The sequence below is a fragment of the Microcaecilia unicolor genome, chromosome 1, assembly GCF_901765095.1.
Source record: "Microcaecilia unicolor chromosome 1, aMicUni1.1, whole genome shotgun sequence".
NCBI classification, from domain to species: Eukaryota; Metazoa; Chordata; class Amphibia; order Gymnophiona; family Siphonopidae; genus Microcaecilia; species Microcaecilia unicolor.
Genome location: NC_044031.1, coordinates 696,674,442 through 696,686,910, shown reverse-complemented (window position 1 = coordinate 696,686,910; position 12,469 = coordinate 696,674,442). Strand labels below are relative to the sequence as shown.

Sequence of the window (12,469 nt, the reverse complement as noted above, 5' to 3'; positions counted from 1 at the left end):
CCAACCACCAACCCCGCCTCCCAACCACCAGCTCTGGCACAGACCGTATAAGTCTGCCCAGCACTATCCCCGCCGCCCAACCACCAGCCCCGGCACAGACCGTATAAGTCTGCCCAGCACTAGTCCCGCCTCCCAACCACCAGCCCCAGCACAGACCGTATATGTCTGCCCAGCACTAGCCCCGCCTCCCAACCACCAGCTCTGCCACCCATTCTAGGCTAAGCTCCTGAGGATCCCTTCCTTCTGCACAGGATTCCTTTATGTTTATCCCATGCATGTTTGAATTCCATTACCGTTTTCATCTCCACCACCTCCCGCGGGAGGGCATTCCAAGCGTCCACCACCCTCTCCGTGAAAAAATACTTCCTGACATTCTTCTTGAGTCTGCCCCCTTCAATCTCATTTCATGCCCTCTCGTTCTACTGCCTTCCCATCTCCAGAAAAGGTTCGTTTGCGGATTAATACCTTTCAAATATTTGAACGTCTGTATCATATCACCCCTGTTCCTCCTTTCCTCCAGGGTATACATATTCAGGTCCGCAAGTCTCTCCTCATACGTCTTGTAACGCAAATCCCATATCATCCTCGTAGCTTTTCTTTGCACCGCTTCAATTCTTTTTACATCCTTAGCAAGATACGGCCTCCAAAACTGAACACAATACTCCAGGTGGGGGCCTCACCAACGACTTGTACAGGGGCATCAACACCTCTTTTCTTCTGCTGGTCATACCTCTCTCTATTGAGCCTAGTAACCTTCTAGCTACGGCCACCGCCTTGTCACACTGTTTCATCGCCTTCAGATCCTCAGATACTATCACCCCAAGATCCCTCTCCCCATCCGTACCTAGCAGACTCTCACCGCCTAACACATACGCCTCTCTTGGATTTCTACTCCCTAAGTGCATCACTTTGCATTTCTTCGCATTGAATTTTAATTGCCAAACCTTAGACCATTCTTCTAGCTTTTTCAGATCCTTTTTCATGTTTTCCACTCCCTCCGGGGTGTCCACTGTGTTACAAATCTTAGTATCATCCGCAAATAGGCAAACTTTACCTTCTAACCCTTCGGCAATGTCACTCACAAATATATTAAACAGAATCGGCCCCAGCACCGATCCCTGAGGCACTCCACTACTCATCTTTCCCTCCTCCGAGCGAACTCCATTCACCACCACCCTCTGGTGCCTGTCCGTCAACTAGTTCCTAATCCAGTTCACCACTTTGGGTCCTATCTTCAGCCCATCCAGTTTATTTAAGAGCCTCCTGTGGGGAACCGTGTCAAAAGCCTTGCTGAAATCTAAGTAGATTACGTCTATAGCACGTCCACGGTTCAATTCTCTGGTCACCCATTCAAAGAATTCAATGAGATTCGTTTGGCACGATTTCCCTTTGGTAAAACCATGTTGTCTCGGATCTTGCAACTCATTTTCTTCCAGGAAATTCAATATCATTTCCTTCAGCATCGCTTCCATTACTTTTCCAATAATCGAAGTGAGGCTTACCTGCCTGTAGTTTCCAGCTTCTTCCCTATCACCACTTTTGTGAAGAGGGACCACCTCCGCCGTTCTCCAATCCCTCGGAACCTCTCCCATTTCTAAGGATTTATTAAACAAATCTTTAAGAGGACCCGCCAGGACCTCTCTGAGCTCCCTCAATATCCTGGGGTGGATCCCATCCGGTCCCATGGCTTTGTCCACCTTTAGTTTTTCTAGTTGTTGATACACACTCTCTTCGAGTGTGTATTAACAACTCGAAAGTGCGAAACCCTTAAGTGAAAAACTTCACTGGCTTCCACTCAAGGAACGCATCGAATTCAAGATCTGCACGATCGTACACAAGATCATAAACGCAGATGCCCCACTGTACATGGCTAACCTTGTGGACCTACCGTCCAGAAATGCCAAGAGATCAGCCCGCAAATTCCTCAACCTGAATTTCCCTAGTTGCAAAGGAATTAAATATAAGCAGGCATACGCATCTATCTTCTCCTTCAGAAGTACACAGATATGGAACAGGTTACCCCCAGCCCTAAAAATCATAGACAACCCAAGTAACTTCTGCAAATCTCTGAAGACACATCTCTTCAATAGAACCTACAAAAAGAAACGTTAGACACAAATTCACCTCCCAATCTATCCTACCTAACACCACCCTCTCTAATTCCACATCCTTTTTCGCATACTTTTGATTGTATCCATTATTCTGTCATGGCTTTGTCATAACAACACTCTGTAAGCCACATTGAGCCTGCAAATAGGTGGGAAAATGTGGGGTACAAATGCAATAAATAAATAAATAAACCCCATTTTCAGGGCCAGGGACAGTGCACAACTCCCTGGAGGGTGGTCCAGTACTAGTTTTGTGTGGAGGAGGCCTTCTCTGACTGTGACCCCATTTGGGAAGCCATGATAAGACAGTTATTCCATATATCTGGCCTTGTATGTGAGGGTAGCAAGAAGGAAACTACTGTTGTATGATATGCCTCCTAGTACCCTTAGAGGAGACACTGCAGCCAGGTTCAAGAAGGCTTTTTGCTCTCAATGCCAAGTAATGTGTGGTATAAAAACCTACTACATCACTATCCTAGCATTATCCCTACTGAAAAATCTGGTATCAAAAATGTGCCTGAAGTGGATTGGATACTTAAGGAGGGTGTGTACTGTTGGCATGAGGGGTGAAGTTATTTAATTGTTTTTGTATGCCTTACTGTATTTGTCATTTTATTATGATTATATGTTTTCATTGTAAACCACTTTGAACATTGTGCTACCAAGGAGCTACCATATATACTTGGGTATAAGTTGAGAAATTTTGACTTCAGAATCCCACCACTAAAGCATGGTCATTCTCATCAGTGCTCTATATGTCCCTGGTGCAGGAAGAACTCTTAATTCAGGGTGAGCAGCTATCATTGTTCTAATTAGAGAAGACATTTGGAGGTTGTGCAAATGAGACTGGGCTATGATAAAACATAAATAGTGATTGTTTAAAATCTGTAAATGTTCTGGCTGGTTAAAAGTTTGTGCTGAGCATGTACAATGAGAGGAGGGCATGCCTGCAGGAAAGTGTGCAGGAGACAACTAAAAGCCTTACAGCTCAAGTAGTAGCTTCAATAAGGAAGTTTAACCGAGATGGTGTGGAAAAAGTTGGCAAGTGAAATTGCTTGTGGGTTTTTTTGGTAAAAGAAAAGCAGGAACGTGTGTGTGTGTGTTGGTGCTGAGAAATAGCAATTCCTGACTAAAACATGGATAGGAAGTGTGAGTGATGTGTGAAAATACTTTGCTTCCAAATGTACATGAGAGACAACAATATATAATACTGTCATACTGATATGGGGAAGCCACTGCTTGCCCTGGGGATTGGTAGCATGGCATATTACTACTAATTGGGTTTCAGCAAGGTGCTTTTGACCTGGATTGTCCACAGTTGGGAAATGGGATCCTGGGCTAGATGGCCCAGTGGACTGACCCAGTATGGCTATTATGAAGTCTCATGATTAGCTGTTTCCTTCTGGATTCGTCTATTCTGACCATGTCGAATTCTGTGGAGCTGTGGGTTTGGGAAAGCCATGGGCAAGGCTGGAGGTTGAAAGAGAGGGAGCAATGTGGGACCTAGCCTCAACTTATACAAGAGTCACAGCATTTTTAATCTTAAAACTGACAGCCTTAGATTTGAGATAGAAATGAGATTGATATATAGATGAGTATATGCAATGTATATTTTATAAATAAGCCATGAAGCTCAAGAGAAAGCTAGCTGGGCCAAGTACAAATAGATCATGGAAGAAAACCTGTTCACTCTGTCCTAGAGCGTAGGCTGGAGCAAAGATTCACCTTTCAGGGACAATGGTCCTAGGTGCAAAGCAATGGAGTGGCTTAGTAAGAAGTTGATAGCCTTAAGTGGCCCACTGAAAGCCTAAACTTTAAACCTGAAATCTGATAGAAAACCTCTGGCACAACCTGAAAACTGCAGTCCCTTGCCAACTTGAAAGCTCAAGCTATCCTGCTAAGAAGAATGGGAAACACCTGCACCATCCTGCTATGCAAAGTGTGTAGATACTTAGCTCAAATGAGTTATGGCTGTTTTGCCAAGTATGGAGTCAAGGGGTGTGAAGACACATGCAAGCAAGAGTTTTGTTTCTTATCCTTAATTATTTTTGAATATTGTTGTGTGTTGATATGTTGAAAGTGTATCTCCAATCTTCTACGTTTGATGTAAACTGAACTTTTTTTTTTTAAGCAGAATGTGAAACGTGCATAAAAGTGTGAAAGACTTGTTGCAAGACACACACACACTATCCCCTGAAAAATATACCCTATATCACATCCCAGCTTGTAAAAATAATCCTGCTGCCAGGACTTAAGCCTTTTTAACTTTATTTATTGACATAAAAGGAAACCTATCCCATTTTAAAATAAGGAGAAAGTCCCATTAGAACAATCTGTAAATACTGAAATTGGGGTAAATCTTGTTGTCTGCAAAGTCATCCTTAGCTTTTAGCAATTACAGGAATTTGGTGCTTGTGAAGGTACTGTTCTAGGGCCCAATGCAGTAAGTTGGCATTAAGCTGTGTGCTGACCCTTAGGCAGTGGTGTGCTGGTAAATGTTTAACAACAGGCTCTCTCCCTGGGCCACCTCTGTGTCCCCCCCCCCCCTCCCCCAAATTGCAGAGTTAGCTATAGCTGGGGAGTGAGCCTGGGAGGGGGGCAATGCATTACTCCAGGAAAAAAAAATTAAATGATCTCAGGTTCCAATCTAATTCATGTTTAAAGTGGGATAAAATGCCATAAATAAGTAATAAATATAAACTTTTAATGTTGAGCACCTGATTCTCAAAGTGGACATATTCCAAACACTATAATGAAAATAAAATGATTTTTTTTTCTACCTTTGTTGTGTGGTGACTTTGTTTTTCTGATCATGCTGGCCCAGTATCCGATTCTGCTGCTATCTGTCCTCTTAACTCCGTTTCCAGGGCTTCCTTTCCATTTATTTCTTTACTTTCCGCCTTTCTTTTCATTTCTTGCCCTACATCCGTAAGTAAAAGCTGGGTCCTCCGCAGACTTGACTGTCCAGTGGATCCAGCTTCTGCCTATTTTCTTCATCATGTGCAGTTTTCACCTCTCTTCCTTTTCCCTCATCTCATCTCTTTCCTCACTCTTCCCTCCTATCCATCCATGTCCAGCATTTCTTCTCTCTCCCTTCCCTCTCATTCCTCTCCTCCATCCATGTCCAGCAACCCTCCCCTCTATCCACCCACCAATGTCCAGCAAACCCTCCTCTTCCCCTGCCCTCCCCTCCATCCACCCACCCATGTCCAGCAACTCTCCTGTCCCCTCCATCCACCCATGTCCAGTAACCCTCTTCTCCCCCCCCCCCCCCGCCCTCCCCTCCATCCACCCATGTTCAGTGCCGTAGCTAGGGCTAATGGCACCCGGGGTGGGTCGCTGCTGCGCAACCCGGACCGCATTCTTACCTGTGGGAGGGCCGATCCGCCCCGAGTGCATGTCTCTTGGAGCTGCGTCGGCCCCGCTGGTTCCCTGCTCTCTCTGCCCTGGAACAGGAAGGGGGCAGAGGGAGCAGGGAACCAGCGGGGCCGGCACCCCCCGAGCGCGTGCACCCGGGGCGGACCGCCCCTCCCTACGCCACTGCCCCATGTTAACCATCTCCTTCCAGCCTCCCCCCTCCCCCAGCAGCCCATGTCAACCATCTCCCTTCTAGCCCCTCCCTACTCAACGCCAGACATTTTCTTCCAGCCCCCCCCCCCCCCCTCGCTCCCCAGGTCGTCCATCATCTCCTGTCTGCCCTCAGGGCACCGATAGCCCTCGTTTCCTTCCTGCTGCTGCCCTGCCTTTAAATACTGTATTTTTTGGTCGAGTCGCAGCTCCAACATTGAAAGCAGCAGGCGCAGCTCGGTTCAGCCTTCCCTTGTATGGTTCCGCCCTCTTCTGATGTATTTCCTGTTTCCGCGAGGGAAGGCTAGAGCCAAGCCTGCTGCTTTCAATGCCGGCGCCACGACTCGAGGAAAAATACAATATTTAAAGGCAGGGCAGCGGCAGGAAGGAAACGAGGAGGGCGATCGCGAAGCTGAGGCAGACAGGAGATAATGGACGACCTGGGGAGCGGGGGAGCCTGCAGCTCGCGGGGTGGGGGAGAGGAGAGGCAAGCCGGCTCGTACTCGGTAAACAACTGGCCTCGCAAGATGCCAATAAATTTAAGAACCAGCTCTTGCGAGCAGGCTCCAGCACCCCACTGCCCTTAGGGCACAGCTTGCTAATGCAAATAACATACTTTTAACACAGCAGTATTTTGTATGTGTTATCATAGTACTAGGCAAATGTTCACTGTACTGAAGAATAAAATGTCAGTTATTAAGTGGAGATTGGTTCATGTATGCCTGGTCCCCTCTAGCCTTAAACACCTTAAAAAATAAAAAAAAATCCATGGTGGTCTAGTGGACCCAACCCCCAAATGAAAAAAATCCATAGTGACCTCTACCATCCCCCTTCTTGCAGGTGGAAGGTCAAAGGCAAGAGCAATAGCTTACTCGCCCCTACCTCTGTGCTTCTGCTTCTATGCCTGACTTTGGGTGAAGGATCCTGAGCAGGGCCAGTCTTAGCAAGTGCGGGGCCCTGTGCAGACCAATTTGATGGGGCCCCACCCTAGCTCCAGGGCCGATGCCCCCTCCAAGCTCCAGGGCTCTTCCCTCCTCCCAGCTCCAGGGCCCGGCCCTCCTTCCCAGCTCCAGGGCCCGGCCCCCCTCCAAGCTCCAGGGCTCCTCCCTCCTTCCCAGCTCCAAGGCCTGCCTCCCTCCTTCCTAGGCCTCCCTCGGAGCTCCAGTCCCACTCCCTCTGAATTTTAAAAGTTATCTCGTCGGGTTACAGTTAGCGGCACGACGAGTGAAAAGCGTGCGAGCTGCTCGGCGCTTCAGGTGCCTTCCTTTCTGTCTCAGCTCTCATTTCCTGCCCTCATTTCCTGTTTCCACGAGGGCGGGACCAGAGCTGAGACAAGGGAAGGCTCCTGAAGCGCCGAGCAGCTTGCACGCTTTTCGCTCCTGCCGCTGCCTGTAACCCGACAAGGTAACTTTTAAAATTCAGAGGGAGGGGGACTGGAACTCAGGGTGGTCGGGGGCAGGGAGGAGACGCGCCACGCGGGGCCCCCTTGAACACGAGGCCCGATGCGGTCGCCTCGCCCTGAGACAAACCCTGGAGCATTTTGCCTTGTAGACTCTGGGTGAGTGAGTGGGCATCTCTTCTCCCTCCCATCTCAAGATGGGGTGGGGGGAGGTTGTTGGGATCCATCCACTGTAACCACTGTGAACTTTTTTTGTGTTGGGAGATCAGAGACATCTGGGCAGGATTGGTGGTTTGATATGAAATACTGTATTTCACCCTCTGCTCCAAAGCCACGAGAAACTTGCACCTTTCTGTGCATCTTCCGACTTGGCTTAAAACTTGAGCACAGTTTACACTCTAAATTGCATTTCTCTATATCTGTGCTAAATAGCGAATAGGCTTTATTACTATCATTTTAAACATCTGTGTTCTGATGTCAAGGCTTGCACAGGGCTAACACATATGCATTATGTGCACCCACCAAATTGTGTGCTAGGGCTGTGCAAGCCTGAGCACACTTTAATATATCAACACCCTAGTTTTGACAACAGTGGATATGCAATCTAGTTGTAGGTATCTATATAGTGCTATGGTGGAATCAGGATATCTGCACTTACTTAGTTGTTAGTAGCCCTGATGTTATTGTCAGCTGTGATGAAGTAAACTTGGGTTAATCTCAGCGTTTTTTTTTTTTTTTTTTATCTTTTAGCTGGTGGAAGTTAAAGGCCCCAATGACCGTCTGTCACACAAACAAATGATCTGGCTGGCTGAATTGCAGAAGCTGGGTGCTGAAGTTGAAGTTTGTCATGTTGTTGCAGTTGGTTCTAAGAGCAACCGCCTCAGCTAGAATTACATGATGGACTATAAATTTGCTTAGGTCTTCAGAAGATGTTCTAAGAATCATTTGTATAATAAAATGTATTTCTGGAAACTAAGACATGTCTTTCTCTCAATTGCTGATGTAATGAGTAGAACTGGAGTCTAATTTATAATAACTCCAGTGTGTCCTGGTAAAACTATTTCTATGGCTACCGCCTATAATTTGTTATTTATTATACCATTTCTTCTGATAGCTGATGACCAGTATCTTAAACAAAAATATATTATGAATGAGATGTTAACTACAAGACATCTAAAAGTATGCTGTTTTGTTTCTCTAGCAAATGAGAAAGACAAGCTGGTACATAAAGTAGTTATTGGTTCAGCCTAGCTGCCTCCTTTCATTTGCACTAAAATATTAGATTTTTAGTGGATGTCTTTTAGGCACTAGTTCCTCAGAGAACAAACCATCTAGGAACACACAGGAGACATACAGTGCTTATCTTAATCATAAGGGGAGGGAGGCTATTAATTCCCTTTGAAAATTAGTTCAGGTTGATAGTATTCTTGTAGAACATTTGGTGAACACAGATGAGTGTGACTTGTCTAAAGGCTCCATGGTTAGTCTTCCTCACTATTCTCAATTCACAAATTTAAAAGCACTTGGCAAATTTACTGCTCCTAGTTGAGACTATTCAGCCCCAGACAGATATAGAGATGACATTTGTCCCAAGCAGCTTCAATAATTCAACTAGGATGGTACTAAAATTAAATACCTATTTTAATGAATCTCAGCTAATATGCAGTTGTTTTGTACTAGCTAATTTTTTTAAACTTTGTATTTGAAGACAATGGACCCAGAGCTGAACTCTGATGGAATTAGCTGATTTCATCATAACTGGAATGGGCAAGTTTTTGTTTTTAAGAGTGGGCTAGACAGTATTGGCTGAGTGGGGATTATCCCTTGAGGAAACCTACATTCCTTCCCAGGCCCTGAAAAGCTCTCTCTCCCCATCTCTTTAAAAAAAAAAAAAAAAATTAAGAATTATGGCTAGGTGACGTCTTCATGCTCTTGGCTACAAACACTAGCAGCCCTATCAAGGGAGCAGGTAGGGGCTCAGCTGCTATTATTTTTTTTTAAGGCAGGGCCCTAAAAACAGGCAACAGTATAACTCGCTATTCTTGCTGGAACGGAGGCAGCACCGTGATGTTTCCTTAGGCCTGTATCTCCTTTCTTGTACTTTGCCAGCAGCCTCAGTGATTTACACAAAGAGCAGCTAGTTTCAGGAGGCAGCACTGCAGACTAGATCTTAGGGGCTGCAATTTATACATAACATAGTAAGGGCCCTGTTTACTAAGCCGTGTTATAGGCGCATTAATGTTTATAACGTGCGTTACCATGCACGCGCCTACAATATCCTTATAGGTGCCTACACAGCACACCTGCTAATTGTAGGTGTTAAAACGCTAAACGCACCTTAGTAAACAGGGTCCCTAAGTCACCAGTGCTGTTTCATTTGCTTTCTTAGTTCTACTTACATTTCTGGTACCTGAGAATTTGAGCAAAAAGTACTTCTGTGCATGGCAATTCCCAAGAACTCTCCAGTAAAGCTCAGAAAGGCCTTGAAGCGCATATGGCTATCTGTCACATTGTCTCCAAACAGGGAGGGGAGCTGTTTGTTACGAATTGTATTTAAATTTTGTTCTGCAGTGAGATTCAATAAGTCAAACCTGCATGGATGGAAGAGATGAAGACCTGATCTACAGTCTGAGTTATCAGAGTATCACTTTCAGTCCCTGGATATTATACTTTGTATCATTTAGCTTAGAGTCTTGAATCTGATGATCACTTGTCACAATGGGTGATTACTGCTGCTGGTGCAGACAGTAAGATTGTAATCTTGATTAACTGGAGCACAAGGGGGTTAGTTATTAAGGTGCAAAAAAGTTTTATTTTTCTGCAGCTTAATTTACCATGGGAATCACGAATCTGCAGTAACTCAGTAGAACAGGTTAGTAACTTCACGGTAAATGAATAATACAATGTGTACAACCTTGCAAGCTGATTTTTCCTCATGGCTCCTTAAGATTGCACCTGAGAGTACCAGGCTGCACCTTAGTAGCCCAGTGCCGCTAGTGTTTTGGCATGAAGAAAGCAGCTACCAAAGTTTAACACAGGTTATGCTATTGATTTGCATAATAAGGTGTTTGCATAACATTTATTTACACATTTTATATACTGCCTTTATTAGCTGAGGCATAGCAAAGCAGTGTGAACAGATAAATAAAAAAGAGAGACAGAAGAGAAGACATATCACAGGCTGACAAGTGTTCCGCAGGGGTGTTGTCTGGAGAGGGGGAAGAAAAAGGGAGCAAGCCAGTCAAGAAGGATATAACATTTACTGCTTAATGCATGTTAAATGGCAAAATTGTTCATTACATGAGAGCTGCCCTCTCTACAATGTACTTTCAGTGCCACATAATTGGCTAAGCGTAATAGCCACTCCCCTCCCCCTTGAGTGGCATTGAACCCAGCTCTCCAGTTTTTGTACCTCACAGTGCTTTGACCAGAATCACAGGTCTGTTGTTTTAATATCTTAAGTTGCATCTTATTGAAGTGAATATGATTCTCATCTATAATCTAATGTTCATTACTGTGTTAGCTTTGATATCAGCTGAATGGCAACATTTGATATTAAGCATAGTTCTAATGCAATTCAGATTTCAGAATCATAAATAAAAAAAAAAAAAGTTTAAAAGTGGCCATCCAGGTCACAAATACCTGGCAAAATCCCCAAAAGGTTCAATACATTTTATACTGCTTATCCCAGAAATAGTGGATCCCCCCCAAGTCCAATTAATAATGGTCTATGGAATTTCCTTTAGGAAGCTGTCCAAACCTTTTTTTAAATTCTTCCCCATAGAACTCAGGGAAAGCAAGAGGTTATATCATTGATCCTCAGTGAAAGGTATTCACACTAAATTTCAATGTGAACAGTGACTATAAACAGAAAACCTCAAAAAGATTCAAAAATTATTCAAAAAAGACAATATAATTGCCAAATCACTTAAGGCATTAGGCAACTAACTTAAAATAGGAAGACCACATAGCAGTGGAGGAGTGGCCTAGTGGTTATGATGGTGGACTTTTGTCCTGAGGAATTGAGTTCGATTTCCACTTAAGGCACAGGCAGCTCCTTTTGACTCTGGGCAGTCACTTAACCCCCCCCCCCCCCCCCCCCCCATTGTCCCCATGTAAGCCGCATTGAGCCTCCCATGAGTGGGAAAGCGCGGGGTACAAATGTAACAAAAATAAATAAAATTTATGGCAAGACACCAAAAGATTCACAAGAGCGCCAACATGATCACGTTTCGAACTCGAAAGGCACTGTGTCAGGCTCAGTTCTACAAAGGAAAACAAAATGCCCCTCCCCCCACAAAGTAATAAAAAAATATATACAATTTTATGACACACATCTCAGAACTGTGGGACCATTTATTCTCACTTCATTACTCCGGTTTACAGAAATGGGGTCTGGGAATAAATAGTTAAAAAAAAAAAGTATCCAATCATAGCACAGAAACTGCAATAAAGCACCAATAGAATAGCATATTAAATGTTAAACCAAAGCAATGGCAGCCAACTAAAACTGAAAACCATCAATCAATAATTCTCCGCTTATATCTGAAATGGAATGGTTGGTCTCACACAAGCAAGCAAATGTGACAGTAAGTATTTAAACATTTGTATCATATCTCTTCTATACCCAGAGGAAAGCAGGAACAGGAGAGAGATGATACAGACAATTTAGATACTTGAAATGTATTAATACAAAACAAATCCTTTCCAGAGAAGAGGATATGAATTGAGGCTGTGGGGTGCTAGAATTAAGAGTAATGTCAGGAAGTTGTTGTTCATAGAGAGAGTGGTTGATGCCTGAAACTCCCTCCCAAGGGTGGTGGTAGAGACAAAATCAGTGACAGAATTAAAAAAAAAAAAAGGCACAAGATGAACACCAGGATCTCCAATTAGAAAATGGATGGTATTTAAAAAAACAAACAACCCAAAACCTTAAATGGATGCATGTGTGGTGGGTCAAGTGGCGCTAAGATAGTGACTCCAGCTGTGAAGAACTAAGGCTGGTGTTGAGCAGAGAGTTGTACAGCCTGTGTCCCGTATATGGCTGGAGAGGGCTTCAACAGCAACTCCAGTAGCTGGAAGGTAAGGACAGTGCCAAGCAGACTTTTATAGTCTGTGTCCCGCCAATGATGAGACGGATTTGGATAGGCTTGAGTGGGCTTCAACAGCAACCTCCAGTAGTTGGAACTTAAGGACAGGGCCGGGCAGACTTCTATGGCCTATGTCCCAGAAATGCCAAAGAAAGACCATGATCAAGTATTTGTGGTAAATAAATCCTAATAAATAAATAGTTGGTTTCATCATGAATTGATGAGTGTGACGTGGGCAGACTGGATGCATTCAGATCATCATTTAGTATGTAAGCTGCAAACGTACCATATGTTTTGTGCAACCT

At 44.4% G+C, this 12,469-nt stretch overlaps 1 protein-coding gene across 2 annotated transcripts in view; it reads left to right on the top strand.

Annotated features, from left to right (window-relative positions):
- The window catches only part of FAN1 (FANCD2 and FANCI associated nuclease 1), a 127,281-nt gene extending 119,231 nt beyond the window's left edge, over positions 1 to 8,050 (top strand). For both annotated transcript variants that reach the window (XM_030188519.1, XM_030188525.1), the window contains exon 14: positions 7,825 to 8,050. In XM_030188519.1, coding sequence (XP_030044379.1) covers positions 7,825 to 7,962 — 138 coding nt within the window. In that variant the 3' untranslated portion in view covers positions 7,963 to 8,050. The remainder of the gene's footprint in view (positions 1 to 7,824) is intronic.
- The last annotated feature ends 4,419 nt before the right edge of the window (positions 8,051 to 12,469 follow it).